The 17,388-nt window shown below is 30.1% G+C and overlaps 2 protein-coding genes, 1 non-coding gene and 1 pseudogene across 3 annotated transcripts; all 4 read left to right on the forward strand.

The window, feature by feature from the left end:
- The first annotated feature begins 1,845 nt into the window (after positions 1–1,845).
- On the forward strand, positions 1,846–4,487 carry LOC114176327 (Ribosomal L29 family protein). Its single transcript, XM_028061338.2, has 2 exons — positions 1,846–2,251; positions 4,128–4,487. The coding sequence occupies exons 1-2, from the start codon at positions 1,931–1,933 to the stop codon at positions 4,308–4,310; spliced, it is 504 nt and encodes a 167-aa protein (XP_027917139.1). The 5' UTR covers positions 1,846–1,930; the 3' UTR covers positions 4,311–4,487.
- A 1,162-nt stretch (positions 4,488–5,649) lies between these two features.
- Positions 5,650–7,018, forward strand: POR (C-CAP/cofactor C-like domain-containing protein). The gene has a single exon (XM_028060900.2). It carries the CDS (start codon positions 5,792–5,794, stop codon positions 6,794–6,796), a length of 1,005 nt encoding a protein of 334 aa, XP_027916701.1. The 5' UTR covers positions 5,650–5,791; the 3' UTR covers positions 6,797–7,018.
- Positions 7,019–7,703: 685 nt separating this feature from the next.
- Positions 7,704–7,775, forward strand: TRNAK-UUU (transfer RNA lysine (anticodon UUU)). The gene has a single exon. It is a non-coding gene; the product is annotated as a tRNA-Lys (tRNA).
- A 6,961-nt stretch (positions 7,776–14,736) lies between these two features.
- Positions 14,737–15,817, forward strand: LOC114177404 (protein SENSITIVE TO PROTON RHIZOTOXICITY 1 pseudogene; annotated as a pseudogene).
- Positions 15,818–17,388: the final 1,571 nt, after the last annotated feature.

Below are 17,388 nucleotides of genomic sequence, written 5' to 3' on the forward strand. Positions count from 1 at the left end.
TTAATGGATGATAACTGCTTGACCATGCGGACCTTAAAACCGTCGAAAGTATTTTTGAGGTAGTTATTTGTGGTTAAGTTCAATTTGAATTCAAAATTTGTAACCACTTGGGTAAGGGTTATAAAATATAAATAGGTTTATTTTGTATTTTACAATGGTGACAAATTATGAAACAAATCATACATTCTTAAATATCGTAAATAACAAAAATTGGTAAACTAATGTTGATTGTTTTAATTTGGATCACCACTTTCATTGATTTTTGTTACAAGTTTCTCTACTTTTTCCTTAGTAATTTACTTTTCTACAAATGCTACTTTTATTTATCATTGTTTTATAGCATTTCTATCAATCATTGTATCCCTCTTTTGAATTCAACCATGTTTATTGTTCACCTAATCCATTTGTTATTACACTTCATCTTCATCTTCATAGAAATTCCAAAACCAAACAGAAAGGCCAATCGTTATGCGTGAGATCCTTGTGGAAGTCCATGTGAGCAAACAATTGAATTTTTTAAGCGTGTAGGCAAAATTGATGCTTCAAATTGATAATTTTCATAAATTATTTATCCCTCTTTCGAATTCAACCACGTCTACTTTTTACCTTTTCCATTTGTTATTAATCTTCATTCTCATATTTGCCAAAATTCAAAAAATCAAACAAAAATGATTGATTGTTATTCGTGAGATTCTTGTGAAAGTCCATGTGAAAAAACAAATTACTTAAGTGTGTAGGTAAAATTGGTACACAAAGTTGATAATTTGCTTATCAAATCAGTACTTTGCATCATACCGAAACATAAACATACTCCAATTAAAATTAAAAACTAAATGTTTGTTAACCAAATAAAGTACACTTAAATAAAAAATATTTAGTTATCAAAACATGTAAAAAATAGATCAAACTGAATTCCCGATAAATAAAATTACATTTACATAATCAAAGTAGATAAATATACCGTACTTTTCTATGAAACAAAAATTTCAAAATTAATTTTAATGTTTTTAACAAAGTTCTACATTTTTTTTTTCAATTTTTTTATATAAATAAGTCATTCACGTCAACTTTAATATTTAGACAAGTTCTTTTTAAATAGCTGAGTTAATTTTTTTGTCTGAATATATTTATTTAATAAATCATATAATTTTAAAGATCATTTAACAAATAAACTCAAATAGTTCACAAATATCTCAAATAATTAACAAAAGTTGTTAATTATTGAAGTTCTCAAAATATAGTATTTCTTTGGAGATACAATAACTATTGCGAGTAGATCAATCTCTTCTAAACTTATAGTGTATATCCCAGACAGTCGAGAGTTAAATCTCAAAGTCAAAGAATCCAAGTAATCTAAATCACATATGTTAACGATTTGTAATTATTAGCACAATGATCACATATACTAAATTTACAGCTCATAAAAAATTTATGAAATTGTAAATAAATAAATAAATAATAATATTTTAATTATCGTGTTTATTAAATATAATGTATGATTACTCGAATAATGTTATTCCTTTTAAAAATATTTTAATATTGTAAAATATTATATTTTAAATATAATATAGTTTATACATTATAATATTTAAAAATTGAGGAACTAAAAATTAATCTAATTTTCGGATACTAAAAGCACAGTTAAAATTAAAAAATATATATATATAAACCACACAAGTGCTTCTCATTTGTCTAATACTAAATCGAACAAGTTATTATAATAAAATAATTAATATAATTTTTTTAAAATTAACAAAATTGCCAATATATTTTTTTCCTGGGTACAAAGATTACTTTAATTCACCCAATGTTGCAAAAAATTGCGTAAAAAGAAAATTGGGTAGCCCATAAAAGAAGACGAAGTTGGATCTTATCTGCAACACCCTGGTATTGTATCCACTTCGCTGGTAATAAGAAGAGAGAGCGGAGAATGTTGAGTCTCTCTGTGGCTTCACCTTCTTCTTCAACCATAAGCTTTCTCCCGAAGCCGTTGCCGTTCAAATCTTCCTTCACTGGCATTCAGCTCCGTCGCACTGCCACATGCTCCGTTCCACTCGCGAAACGCGCCGCTTCGGTGCCGGTGGTGATGATGACTAAGAGGGCGGAAGAATTGAAGGAAATTAGACAACTCAGCACCGAACAAATCAACGAAGAGGTTATCGACCTTAAGGGAGAGCTTGTCATGCTTCGCCTTCAGAAATCCGCTCGAAACGAGTTCAAGTCCAGTGAATTCGGCCGTATGCGCAAAAGGGTACTTGCTTTTTTTCTTCCCTCCTAATTTTTGGAAGTCATTTTTTTCTGCTTAGGTTAACTTGGTATGCCTTTGATTACAAGCTCACTTGAACTAATAATAAGATTACGTGCATTCGTTAATATATATTTTCTTTTCTTGGTTACAAACTATGACTATGGAAGTTTGTGAGAGAGCTTAGTTTGGTTTTCTCTGCTTTAACTTTGAAATTAACTATTGTGATAAGCTTGAGAATGTTTCAAATTAATATTGCAGTTATGTCCCAATACTTGATACTGTGAAAAATTATGAATCAATGTAGCTAATGGGGACCTCAATTGTGGTCACGTTGCGGTTGTAGAGACTCCAAAAACCTTGACATTGCAATAAAACATATGGTAGTGACCCTTTTGTAAAACCTTCTTGAGTGTTAGCTCCATTCCACTTGCCTTTTGTAAAGGGAAATGTAGAGGCAAGAAGCCTTGATCCGGATCCTGTTTCTGTTCTTTCCTCTCTCTGTTAGAGTAAAGTTTGAAACTAAAAGGGAATTTCATTAAGTTCAACAGTGAGATGAACATTGGAATTTGGAATGCAAGGTGAGAGGCTGTAAATCGGTAGTGATTAAAGTGGCGTTTGGTTGAGCTTACTAGAGCTTCTAGAAATAGCTTACAACTCTCACAAGTTGTTTTGAGCAAATTTCAATAAATTTCTTTGTGGGGCTTGTTAATATTAGCTCTCTTTTAAATCTTATTCTAACTGGTTTTACCATCAATTTTATGGCATAAACCCTTAAGCAAATATCTGGTGTAGTCAGCTACTAATATATTTTACTTCATGAAGTGGTGATAGCTTGGCCCATGCCCTCTGCACAAATTATGTGAAGACCATTTCATCCATTAACTTTTCCTTCTTTGTATTTTTTGTGCTTTGTATATGCTTATATACAACTCAGTTGTTTTGGTTGATTAAACTACAAAATTTGTCATTCATTCATTAAAATGTTAAGTTTTGAGAACTCTTGTTTCTAGATTCACATGAATTAGTCCAATCTGAGCTCATAAATTTGAATCTCCTACACATACTGTGTTTATTCTCTGAACCTGAAAAGGGAAAGCTCACTTAGAAACAAATTTCCCTGACAGCTAACCGGATTTGAATGGTCCTATGACATGTACGCTTGATTCCAATTTCGGGCATAGATTCAGTGTGACCTACCAACTTCTATTTCAAATTAAAATTATAGCATATTAGCATCATATGTCTCTAAGGTATGAACATGAAAATACAGTGAAAAAATATATTCAATTGTGCGAGATGTGTACTTCAGTTTCTTTGGGAAGCAGTTACAATGTCTACAACTCATGTTCCCAGGTGTGGCCAAGCAGGTTTCCGATGTTCATTTGGTAATGTCATAATTTTCACTCAGTTGAGCTTTAATAGATAAATACGTCAATCTTTTTTCTGAATTTTAAATTTAAGTCCCCAATAAAATTCACTTGTGCTGCCATTTACCATTTTCATCTCTTAAACAATATTGACCTTCTCCAGAACTCCTACTGAGATTCTGTCAGTACTGAAATTGTCATTCCTTCTGTTTCTATCTCTCCTTGCAACAAAAGCACACCGGGATCACAGTGTTTTGGTACCATGTCCAATTCAAGATATGCCCAGTGGAGAGATTGGATAGAATTTCGATTTCTCCTTCCTGATCTAGCCTCATCTTTATAATTTATTAGTTTATTACTTATGATCTTTACAACTTAAAATGATGAAATGATGCTAGATGGCTTTACCAATTACTAACAAATGAGGTCCTTTTCTGGAGTCTACATTGTGCATTTCTTGTCTCTATTTATACTTTAGGTGAATGATATTGTGATTACAAATATCCATACAGATTGCTCGCATGCTTACTGTGAAGAGGGAAAGAGAAATTGAGGAGGGTATCGGTAAGAGGTTGTCCCGAAAGCTTGATAAAAAATGGAAGAAAAGCATTGTTGTAAGACCACCTCCATCTTTAAAGAAGCTTCGGGAGGAAGAAGCAGCAGCAGAAGCTGCAGAGGCTGAAAAGGCTGCGTGAGCTAACACTTAATTTGCAATTTACAGAGTTCAGTGGTTTTCATTGTGTATAATATATTGTTGGTAGTAATTTTATGTTGTTCCTGCGAGAAGGTTCATGCCTTTTATTTTTGTGACCAGAGATTCATGATCAAAACCATGATTCATATCCTTCAAATTAAGATAAACATTTTCTTAACTTGGAATTTCAATTTTATTAAAAAATCGCTTTTAGTTGCTTGCATAAACGATCACATTTTTTTGGAGCTTTATAGTGTCAACAATTGTCAATCAGTTTGATGATGCATTTGTTTCGGAAGGGCAAGTGATTGAGTGAAATCTTATTGGTTTATCCTATTATAATTTTGTTAAACTATTTTTATCCCATCTTATTTTACTATGGTAACGAAACAAGTATAAACTAGTAAAGCACCCATTTCTAACAATTTGATATTCATAAAACAACTCATCCAATAGTTTATATGATAATGTTGTATTAATATTTTCATAACATAATTTATTAGATTTCACAATGTTTTCCTTTTTTAATTATAAAATTTGTTGTGTAAATAAAATGCCACATTATGTGACTGAAAATGAACTCAGTTCGTTTTATACGACGAAGAAATTGTGACCATCAACGAATACAAATAACTTTTGGATTGATTTTAAGGATACTAATTATAAAACTAAAAAAAATAGTATGCATGAGGAGCGTTTGTGTTTAGATTAGAATATGGTATTGTTATGTATTATTACTCTGTTTAAATTAAAACTAGAATCAAATAAATGAATTGCAACAGTTTAAATCAATACAATTGCAGGAAAAAAAATTCAATAAATTAAAGATAACATCACAGAAAATGGACTAAATTTTCATTGTTTGGAAAAGTTATTTAACAAAAAAAAAATAGTTAAAGTTATTTCGTTATATTTTTATTAAAAGAATAACTTATTAATCTGGCTCTTGTTGCCAATTTAGTCTTTAAAAGAACAAAAAATCTGATTAAATCTCTAATGTGAGAAAAGTACAAATTAGCCCCTAAATATCATTCCTTAATCACAAAATAGTTTCTGATTTAGTATCAAATTGATTCTTAAAATTATATTTTAATAACAAAATGGTTCTACAAAACTTAAAAAACAGAACTTAATTGAAAGATTTTTTACACATTTAACAACAAAATCAATTTTTTTGTTCTTTAAGGGTTAACTTGACAATGTCTCGTACATTCAAGGTTGTTTACCCCTATTTTATTAATCATTAACTTAAATCAATTTAATTGATTTTGTTCCCTCCTATCCTATAGTTTATTTACTAAAAAAACTAATTTTATTTATCTGATTATTATGAAAAAAGCGGTAACGAAAACCACACCACAGAACAAAAATCCCTATTTAAAATAGACCGCCGAAACTCAAATCAAGCAACAGTCTTGTAATTCCATGATTATGTTATGAATTGAGTTTGAGGAATCTGAGAAACACGAAGACTGAACCTCCATGGAAGACGAAACAGAGAAACAGAAGAAGCACTTAGCAATGGTAGAAAGGCTTTCGAAGCGCCCCCAAAGCCGTTCAACAAACCCCGAATCCTCAACTGAATCCACCTCCTCCGTCCTCTCACACTTCTCCGAACTCAAAACCTCCATAGAGTTCCAACTCCAACAATCCCAATCTCTTTCCTCCGATCCACCAAACCTCAAACTCCATTTCCAGAACATCTCCGAATCAATCTCCGATTTGGAAAAACTCGTCGCCCAAAACTCCTACCTCCTACCCTCTTACGACGTTCGAACCTCCCTCAAAACCGTCTCCGACCTAAGACAATCCCTCCAAAACCTCACCAACCAACTCATCCCCAAAACCAGATTCTCCTTCAAGAATAAACCCACCAAGAAGGACCCCAAGGACACCGCTATTCCGCAACCCAAACAACCCCCTCAACCCTCCATTCCCGACACGCGCCTCGCCGCGCGTGAATCTCCCGGCTTCAGAAACAAAGTTGGTGAGGTTTTGGTCGCCGAGTTCAGAGGCTCCGAGGTTGGGGAATTCGCCGTTTCGGATCTCGATTCCTGCGAAGTGAGGATAATAGGTTCCGTTAGGGCGCTTTTCGTACACCGGTTGAAGAATTGTAGGGTTTACGTGGGGCCTGTGACTGGCTCTGTTCTTATCGAGGAAGCTGAGGGTTGCGTCTTCGTGATGGCGTCGCATCAGATTCGGATTCACTCTGCCAGAAAAAGCGATTTCTACCTTAGGGTTAGGAGTAAGCCAATAATCGAGGACAGTAACGGCGTGAGGTTTGCGCCGTATTGTTTGAGTTACCCAGGGATTGAGGAGGATCTTCGCGGCGCCGGTCTCGACGCGGAGACCGGGAACTGGGAAAATGTGGATGATTTCCGGTGGCTGCGGGCGGTGCAGTCTCCGAATTGGTCGGTTTTGCCGGAGAGTGAGAGGGTTGGGATTATTGATGTATCGAATTTGAAAAATGGGGATCAGGAAATTTGATCCGAGTCTCAGCATTGTTTCTTTTATGTGTGATCGAGTCTTGGTATGTTCCTTTATCGGAATTTGATGTTGAGATCAACGTGATTTTGGTTTCAATAGTGCAATGAATTGAAATGTTTTTGGACGTGTTTAGTTTCGGTGTAGGAATGAGTTTTCTGTGTTTTGCTTCCATGTAGGGTTCCATTTTCTCTTTTCTATTATTATTTGGCTTCTACAATGTTAGTTTGATTTTATCATGATTTGGAATCGCTGGTTGTTGATTATTTGTTTGCTTATGTAATTCATTGGTGAATAATGGTTGTTGGATTGTTTCTTCTAGGAAGCTACTATGAATGTGTTATGAAAAACTTGAAACATTGGTAGTATAGTGTGTGGCTCAAAATATCACATTCTTTTTTCACTAGTTTTGCATACAGAAGAAAACTTTGAATTAAAAGAGTAATGAACCCTGAAGGAAGATTTTATTACATTGGATTTTTGGACTGTGATACACGCATTGAATGGCCAAAGAATCATGGTGTACAATTTGTTTAACAATATGATCAATAGTAGTATCAAAAGTTGGCTATGCAGGATTACAGTAAATAAGACACTGAAATTAAATTGACTCCTAAAATATGATGTTCAACACATTTGCGAGTGAGTGAGATGATACGTTAATTGAACATTGGCAATAGCGGAAACCTAAATGAAAAAATATGAAATGGAATAACAAACATATTTTGTCGAGAGCTAAGAACAGAAATTGGTGAATATATCAAACAAGAAACAGATATAAGGGACGCAGTAATACCAGAATCTATAAAAGCATTTGCTTTGGAAATTGTCGAACTGCGGAATAATGAAGGCTTATATATACTCAAAGATAAAGGACAATTTTTCCTTCTTTTAAAATTCCTTCATCAAAGCCGTCTTAGCTCAGTGGTAGAGCGCGTGGCTTTTAACCACGTGGTCGTGGGTTCGATCCCCACAGACGGCGACTTTTTTTATTTTTAGACCTTAAAACTCTATTATAATTTTATTTTTGAAAACCCCTTACATTAAAAAAATATGTATATAAATTATATCTTATTACCTTAAAATAACATCTATATCCGGCCAAACTTTTTGTTATTATCAATTTTGATAAAAGAATGTACTAAATAGTATTTCAATTTTAGGGCTGATATTTATATTTCAATTTTTTTAGAACTTAAAACTATATATATTAGGACAATTGATATGAATAAAATGTATCCAATTGATTATATGTTATAAGAACATAGAATAAGTACAAAGAAATTGCAACTTAATAAGATAGTGTCACTAATTTGATTTTTTTTTTATCTAATCCTTTAATAAATTCATAACACTCCCAATCATTTTTATAATTTCAAAGTAAATTTCAAGCATTTAAAAAATAATTTGTACTGATCTAAAATTTCCTATTATGTCATTCAAACATAAATATGAAAATTGTAACAACATATAATGAGTATCTACTCAACGACATTTCTCTTCTCTTCTTCTTAACATCGCGATATTTTCTTTTCTGCATTCCAGTTTCTCTGTACATAATTACAATAAATAACATTTTTTCTTATTATTATTTGGGACAATCCGACATCAGCACCTTATCACCCTGTCCCCTTGTTTTGTTTCCTATTTTTTCTCTGTTTTTCGTCATTCTCTGATCTTCAAACCAGTCGTGACTCCCGAGAAAGCCCCCAATTTTTACTTCATTTTTTTATTGTAATTTAAATTCTGGGATGCTCCATATTATATATATATATATATATTCAACTTTTATTTCTGTATTATTAGTAATTTTTCAGTTTAAACATTTAATTTTACCTATAGTTAAAAATAATTGTAATTATGAAACTTTGTTTTTAAGTATGATAAACAAACACTATATATTTGATTTTTTTAATCACATAATTGGCTTTTCATATTTATAGTACTGTTAATAAAATTCAGTGAAATTGTTTGGGCAAGTTTTCTCTAAAAATTCTTATGAAATAAGTTTTGTATAAATTTTGCTGTAGACTTAGTATGTCGAAATATTCATAGAAAAAGTTTTCTAAAATATGAAATATTTTAGTTGTGTAATTAATAATGTAAATATGTTACTTTATTTATATTAAAACATATAATCCTAACTATTTTACAAATTAAGGATAAAGAAAAGTTAACTGAAATGCGTTCTTTCATAACCCGTTTTTAAGTCTGATGGTTTATTTTTTAAATCTTTATTTTTTATAAATAAATATATTGATAAATAATAAAAGAATAAAATTATTTTTAAAAGTGATAAAATAAAAATTACTTGCAAAGATAAAAATAATATAAATTCAACTTTTTCACTTATTATGAAATATGATACAAATAATCGAAAGATAAAAATAATATAAATTTAACTTTTTTATTTATTGTAAAACATGATACAAATAATCGAAATAAGGAGTTTTATATTAATTATTAGAACGTGATAAAAAGACATCCTCAACTATAAAATACCTAATAGTGAAAGAGATAAAATTGTAAAAATATTATTTAAAATGAGAACGATAATAAATATAACTTCAAAACTATATTTTTTTCAAAAGAAATATTCAATTATATTTTAATATTAAATTATGTATTTTTGTCACAGTAATAATAATGATTAAATATGTACATTTTGATTATATTATTTTTATCCATTCAAAAATATAAAAATTACCTCAATATAAAATATTTTGCTTTGTTTTTATTTTTGTTTGAAATTTACACTCTTCCATTAATCAATATAAATACTTTAAAATTCACATAATTTTATTTTAAAAAGAAAATACATTAGTTTCTTTTGTTAAGCAAAATGTTCAACCATATAACATGCGAATTAACTTAGTAATCATTCCAGTTTAATATGTGATATCGGATAATTGCATAAAATATTCAAATATGTTTATAATAATCTTACTAACTTTAAACATATTTTATACATGATCATTTATGATGAAAGAAAGACACGATTTGTATGGAAAAAAAAAATGTAAACATTTATTTTAATAAAAGTAGGTGTTGGGAGCATTTGTATTTTAGAAACATGTAATCAATTATTGATAATTTATATAGATGAATACATGCATCTAAATATTAAATATTATAGTTGTTAAAAGGAACTTACCGAATGAGGCAAAAGTTGGCCGTCTGTTATGACCAAATAAAAAATAGGAAGTGAAAAGCAAGTCTTCAACTTCATTTTCATAATACATTATATAATAATATATTACAGCTGAATCGGAGAAGCGCGTCCAGTTTCAATTCAATTACTTTTTACAAAATTATTAGTTCTTGTTGAACTTAATAAAAATGTAATCATTATATATTTATTAAATTCGGAATATAAAGTGAATTGAGAGTTTTAAGTTAAAAGTTGAGATGAATAAGATCATTTAATATTTAAGAAAAAAAAACTTATATATAAACTTTTTATTTTTAACAATTTAAATTGAGGGTGACGTTTTAATCTCATTTATTTATGATTTATTCATGTCGAATAAGATAATTGATATCTTGATCTTTAATATAAATTTATTTATTATTTATTAGTGTTGGATTTTTTATATATTTTTTCGAATATCTATTACAAGTCAAAATTTTCTTTGTATAGTTTTAATTTTATTTGTATTGAGTTACGAGTGGATATTGTTTGTTGATGTTTTTATGCCTTTCTATCGAATTGTGTGTCAATATATATTGACACTTAAGAGTGCATTATCTTTTCTTCCTGTACATGGTTATTATCATTCTGATAATTTTTTTGTTAGTATTCATATAAATTAATAAGGTTATCACATGAAGTATTTTTTTTATTAAATAGTATTTAGAACCTCTTGCATGTGACAATGTTTGAACTATATAATCTTAATTTAAGTGGATTGATTAATATGGTCACTGTAAGTGTATAATAGTTTTAAGCTACACAATATATATATATATATATATATATATATATATATATATATATATATAATTTATATTATTATTAAATTATAATTTAATTATTGAATGTTATTATTAGGAGTGTAGTTCTTATATGCCAAAAATAAATTCTATTTAAAATATATACAAGGACTTATATAAAATCAATAATGAATATGAAAGATAAAAGGTATTTTTAGAAAATTTTCAATCTTGACTCCAATCGCCTCTAATTCATAGACAATTTCATTAATATTACTAAGGTGATCAGAGATTTTTGAATCATCACTAATGCGTAAGCTATGAAACTTTTCCTTTAATAACAGAGATGTCATTTGCCTGATAGAAGCCTTCAAGTCTCTCCCAAAGTTCCTTTGCAATTGACATTCTCTGTACGCTTAAGAAATATGGAGATTATCTAAACCAATAATTTGTAGGTAATGAGCAATTTTCGTAGGTAACTTGATGTTATGTACGAATTACCTACAAAGCGCATTTCATAGGTAATGAGCTTATAGGTAACTTTATCTACGAAAATGTGATTTGTAGATAACTTTTACCTATGTACTTTATCTACGAAACTACAACGTCGAAACTGTTCGTAGGTAACTTACATACAAAACAGTTCTTAGATAATTTACCTACAAAGATATATGTAAGTAAATTACCTACAAAAATCTTCGCAAGTAACTTATCTAGTTCCTTCCACTTCTCTTCCTCCATGTCAGAAGTTATTCCTTTTAACGTGTTGTGTAATCCATATTGTATCAACACATCTTTGACTTGAGTTTGCCATAAGTCAAAGTTGATCATTCCATCAAATTTCTCTATGTCACACTTAATAGCACTTGTAAATGTCATTGCAACCAAGGATGATTCCCTAGCAAGGAATTAATTTTTTCTGATGTGGAAGATCAAACTAAGTTACAACCACAAAGAATACTAAGAAAAAATCCTACCGAACCAAAGGCTCTTGACACCACTTGTTGAGAAAAGCACACATATTTCCCACAAAATCACCCTATAAGTAGAGAAATAATAACAACACAATTAACGCAAAATTAAGATGTGGAAACTCCAATTTGGATAAAAACCATACTATGTAAAAATTCTTACAATACATAAACAATACTCTTAAACCCCTTGAACCAAGTATCCCACACTTTCCAAAGCTAGAATTTAACCTAAACCTCACAATACTTAACTATAAGAATACAAGTCAAATAAGCTTAAAATGTCTTTGACTTAGGATAATAAACACCATGGACCTTAAATCTATTATATAACCACTATTACCCATTCCAAAACATATCATAGGTGATATGAGACTTGCACGATGTATTTTCATCAAACCAACACTATGAGTATTTTAGTAGTTTAAATAGGGATAAGGATGAGGGTGTGATGGGTATTAGAGTGAGTATGGAGACGAAAAAGAGACAAATATATACATATTCATCTCCATTTTCATACCCAATTGAAAAAAATGGATATTATCCATACTTATACTTGTACCCATATATTGTGGAGATCTTCTGTTAAAATAAAGACAAATTCGAATGATACCGATGAAGATAAATTTATTTGTCATTTCTAAATATTATTTTAAAAAAATTGACTAAAGACTTTCGATTTCAAATACCAATAATAAATAAAATTACGAAAAATGTAACTTAAAGGACCACCACGTGTATTGGTGATGGGTGATGTTGACGTTAAAATTTGACATACACAAATTGGACATGAGGAGGCTAGAGACACAAAAATATATTGCCATTGTTCTGCATAAATGTTGAATTCCAAGCATCAATTCTTAACGTGTAGTAATTTAGATTGAATAGTATTGTTTGACGTTAGAGTCATGGATTTTATCTCCAAGTTTTAAAAATATGGATTAAATTTATTTTTATGGACACTTAATATAATTGTTCAAATAACTAACATACATTTAATCATTAATTTAAAAAAATTAAAAATAAACCTCTTAAAGTATATTATTAGTAGTATAGTAGTATTCACAATACTAATAAAGATAATCACAATGTTGATGATGATAGTTTTTAATAATAAAAACAATGACCATTGTAATTATAATGGTTTTGTGTTAGTTTATAATAAAAGCATATAAATGACGTCATTTAAATTAGCTTAATTTAAAATTAGTTTTAATCAAAGTTGATCCAATAAGAAAGATGTTATAATAAGTTAATTTGGCAAAACAAAAAGTGTAGATAATTGACGTATATTTCAACACAAAAGAATGTTGGGGAAATAAACGCGCGATTAAGGAATAATAATTCAGATATGGCTGCTGGCCGGCGGAATAGGATTAAGGGTTCAATTATCTTGTAAGGATATGTTCTTAAAAATATCTCTTTAGAAGTTTTTATAAATAAATATTTCACTCTTTTAAATAAATAAAGCTAAACATAAACTAGGTCAGTTTTACCCCCAAAGTGGCAACACATTGCAAGAAATTTACAGCTACCTAAAAGAAGTTAAGGGCTTGTTATTATTTTGTTTTCTTTAACCATGTGTGCATGTTATTATGAGTTAATTCATTCTTTTCACACATTTTAATTTTAAATTTATCATTTCAGATAAATTTTATTTTTTATTTTTGTGATTTTTAGGAGTATTAGAACAAGATAATCTGCTTTGGTTTATATGAAGTTCATTAATAAATATATGAATTATTCATGACATCATAATATTATCTGTCCAATGAGACATAATCTCAAAACTAACAAGTTGTTGGACATCATGATTATTAATTATTAATTTTTATTTTTGTTGTAATGTATGAAAAGTAAAAGATTTGTGAATACATAGATGGATACAATGTAAGATATCCAGATACGTAAATTAATATATATGATTTTAAAGTAAATGTAAAATAAAAATGTTTTTTTTTTAAATGTTAATAAACATATTTAAAATAATTATTTTTTATTTATCCTTAATTCTATTGTCTACAAAACTTCCAAATATTTCACTTTCTATCTAAGATTTTGGGCAAAGCAGTAATATTTCTTTTATAATCACCGAACAGACAGCGGTGAATAAATACATTTTAGAAAATAAATAATTTTATTGTGTAGTACGTCAACAAAATTTCACACTATTTATAAGTAAAAAAAAAAAATATTTATAATTATGTTCCTCTGTTAATTCATTAAAATACCTATTGAGATGAAATCATAATAAACTCACTATAGAGTATACTTCAATTATTTAAATGTAGTGATTGATCACATCGATATTTTAATAAACTTAATATTGGAACAGCTTTTAATATAATTATTTTATTACTTTTAGATATCATATATTGTCATGTGATTTTTTTTCGTGTTTTAATGTAAATTAGGTCACTTGGGATCAACATAAAAAAAAAGGAAAAATTTGAGAAGACGTCCTCGTTTATAAAGAAAAACAATTAGATGAAATGTAAAAGTAAATAAATTCTAATTATTTTTACTCTATTTAAATATAATCTCCAAAAATCAACTTTTAATCAATAAGATTACATTTAAATTTTTATATCAAGTTTTAATCTAAGAAAGTTTTTTTTTTGTAAGAAAATTTAATAAAATTGCTGTTAATTAACTCGAAAATTAATTAATTAAAGTTATATTTCTATATAGAAAGAGTATATGATATGATAAAACATTTTATTATAGCAAGAAAAGTGCAGCGAAACGATGAGTTGCAAAGAATTAGACTATTTACTTCTAATGATTCCAATAATTCCTGCAAATATAAAAATAAAAATAGTTGGTATCACCGTGACTTTAGGTTAACAAATATAATAATAAAATGGTAAAAAGAAAAAAGAAAGTCAAAAAAATATAAAACCAGTGCTGTTTGTGTGAATTGACATCAACACGTGCCCATGTATGGACAAAAGCCACAGTGTCCTCACATTTCAAGTTTGTACAACACTCATCATATCACACCATATATAAGAACAAGTGTTCATGGAATCACTCACACTCATCCTAGTATCATCTTCTTCATCATCATCATTTTCTCAGAACAAACATAAACACTTGTTCAAAACCACATGCCAAACAACATCAACTTCAACAACGATTCTCTGCATGTTTCCCTTCGCAACCTCTCCCAACTCAGCACACGAATGGATTCGCTTCAGAGCTTTGTCTCCCAATCCATTCAATCCCACACTCTCCTCACGCACCACCAAATGAACATCGTATCCAACGAGATCCTAACCGCAATTCGCCACGTCATCACCAACGGCGCAGCCTTAGTCGCCGCGTCGGAGAACGTGCTTCCCTTCTCGGAGACTCCCAACAACGAAACCAACGTGGTGGAGCTGGACGCGATGGAACTCCTGGCGCAGCACCTCCACTTCTGCGAGGTGTGCGGGAAGGGCTTCACGCGCGACGCCAACCTTAGGATGCACATGCGAGCCCACGGGGACGAGTTCAAGACTGCGGACGCGCTCGCGAGCCGGGCGCGTGGGAAAACGACGCGGTTCTCGTGCCCCTTCGAAGGATGCAACCGCAACAAGACGCACAAGAAGTTCAGGCCGTTGAAGTCGGTGTTCTGTCTGAGGAACCACTTCAAGAGGAGCCACTGTCCCAAAACGCTGTCGTGCGAGCGCTGTCGGAAGAAGAGCTTCGCGGTGCTCTCGGACTTGAGGAGTCACATGAAGCAGTGTCGGGGAGAGGCCACGTGGAAGTGCTCGTGCGGAACCACGTTTTCGCGGAAGGACAAGCTGTTTGGACACGTGGCGCTGTTCGAGGGGCATTTGCCTATGCTTCAAGAGGAGAAGGAGACCTCGGCGGCGGCGGCGGTGGTAGCGGTGGTGGAAGGGTCGGTGAAGGAAAGTGACGGTGGTTTGGATGGGTTACCTGAAGGGTTCTTTGATGGGTTGGATGAATTCGGGTTTGGTTCCACTGAAAACTCCTCTTCACCGGAAGAAACTTCGATTTTGGGTTTCCCACAAATAATTTAAATGGAAACTCATTTCTAATTTAATCGGAAGATATTTGTTGCAAGTATTTTATGTGCTTGTTAAAAAAAATAAAAAAGAATAAATATTAGCAAGTGAAGAGTTAGTAATCTTTTTTAAGTTCATCCAAAAAAAAAGTTTTTGAAATTGTAGATCAAATTTATCTCACGTAGCTGATTAATTAGGAAACACATAACATTTTACGATAAATAAAATAAGAGAAATGTTGATGATGATTCACTACTAACATACTTTCTGCATTAAATTTAATCAAACAAGACTCAGATTCAATAAGCAAGAAGTCGGACTCGCAAAGTTTCATAATTTAGAGAAACTAGACTCAAATTCTACAATTGATTCAAAATTTAAAACAAGTCACAAAGTTTTATATAAAATTTAGTTAAGAACAAAAGTGATATAAAGAATATGTTAACATGGTGGTAAAATTGGATTTCTTTTTAAGCATTCTTTTTGAATTTAAATGGTGTGGATAGAACAAATATAATTAAGATGACTAATAAATTAGACTATGATACTTTGATATAAAAAAAATGATAAATTTTGACAAAGATTTTTTTTTTTTAAATTACAATAAATCTTTCTCTTTTCTTCTTGAGTCACACCAAATCTTTCAAACCTTTCTTTCATCAAATTGAAAAAGTTATGTCGACATTACAAAAAAACTTTGTTAAAAAATATTTTTCCTAATAAATTTCTCAAACGTATTAATTCAGAATAATAACAAAGACAATTTTATATAAATTGTTTTAATTAAATAACAATGGAAATAAACAACAAAAATTTACACTTTGTGATTAAGATTTAAAATCTTGTATTATATTATAGGAAAAATAATAAGTATCACGTCACGTGGATAAATAAATGATCATAAGTCATTTTCATTTTTCTTTTACACGAGTCAGTCCACTTTATGGGTTGATTGATATCCATCGTCAATTAATCAACTCTCTTCTCTTTCTTATAAATAAATCATTTAGTCAAAATATTTTTAAAGCAAACTAATATTTTATGTAATATTTCGTTTGAACTTTTATAGAATTACAAAGAATAGAACCAACAATATAAAAAACTTCTTCTCCTAAAAAGTAAATAAATTAACACATTTTGTTATCTAAAATATACCCAACATTTCATTAAACAATCATGAAAATGTCAACTCCCTTATTGTAAGTTGGAATGTTAGCAATCAATTTTTTACACCAATGCACTAAAGATTATTCTAAATAATCAAGAGTTGAATTCCTTACTTTCCCAAACACGGTTTTTCTATTTGCTTCAAATACGACATTGGCAACCCTAAAGACTCAACAACAAAGTTTAATGTCCACAAAAATGCCCTCAAACTTCACCTTTTTGCACTTTCATTTAAGATTGTCTTCGATCTATTTTATAGCAACTACGATTCTTCCACCTTCATCCCAAACACATAAATCAATTCCAACGAAATCTTTAAAGATATATTTAAAATCATCGCAAGTTTTCTTTATTGCTAAGTAGACAACTCCACGACTATTGAATGGATTAACTAATGATTAATTTATGGTTTAAATATGTTTTTTGTTCTTTAATTTTAATGAATTTTGAAATTAGTCAATTTTAAAATTTTGGACCAATTTAGTTCTTCATCTTTCGAAATGCGTGAATT

The sequence above is a fragment of the Vigna unguiculata genome, chromosome 3 (genome assembly GCF_037176805.1).
Source record: "Vigna unguiculata cultivar grain cowpea cultivar isolate G323 ecotype 2 chromosome 3, ASM3717680v1, whole genome shotgun sequence".
Lineage (NCBI taxonomy): Eukaryota > Viridiplantae > Streptophyta > Magnoliopsida > Fabales > Fabaceae > Vigna > Vigna unguiculata.

Excerpts from the sequence above, each read along its gene's own strand:
- LOC114176327 (XM_028061338.2), top strand. The coding sequence starts at position 1,931 with ATGTTGAGTCTCTCTGTGGCTTCACCTTCTTCTTCAACCATAAGCTTT. Across the intron at positions 2,252-4,127 it reads TCGGCCGTATGCGCAAAAGG|ATTGCTCGCATGCTTACTGT; the intron begins GTACTTGCTTTT and ends ATATCCATACAG.
- POR (XM_028060900.2), top strand. The coding sequence starts at position 5,792 with ATGGAAGACGAAACAGAGAAACAGAAGAAGCACTTAGCAATGGTAGAA.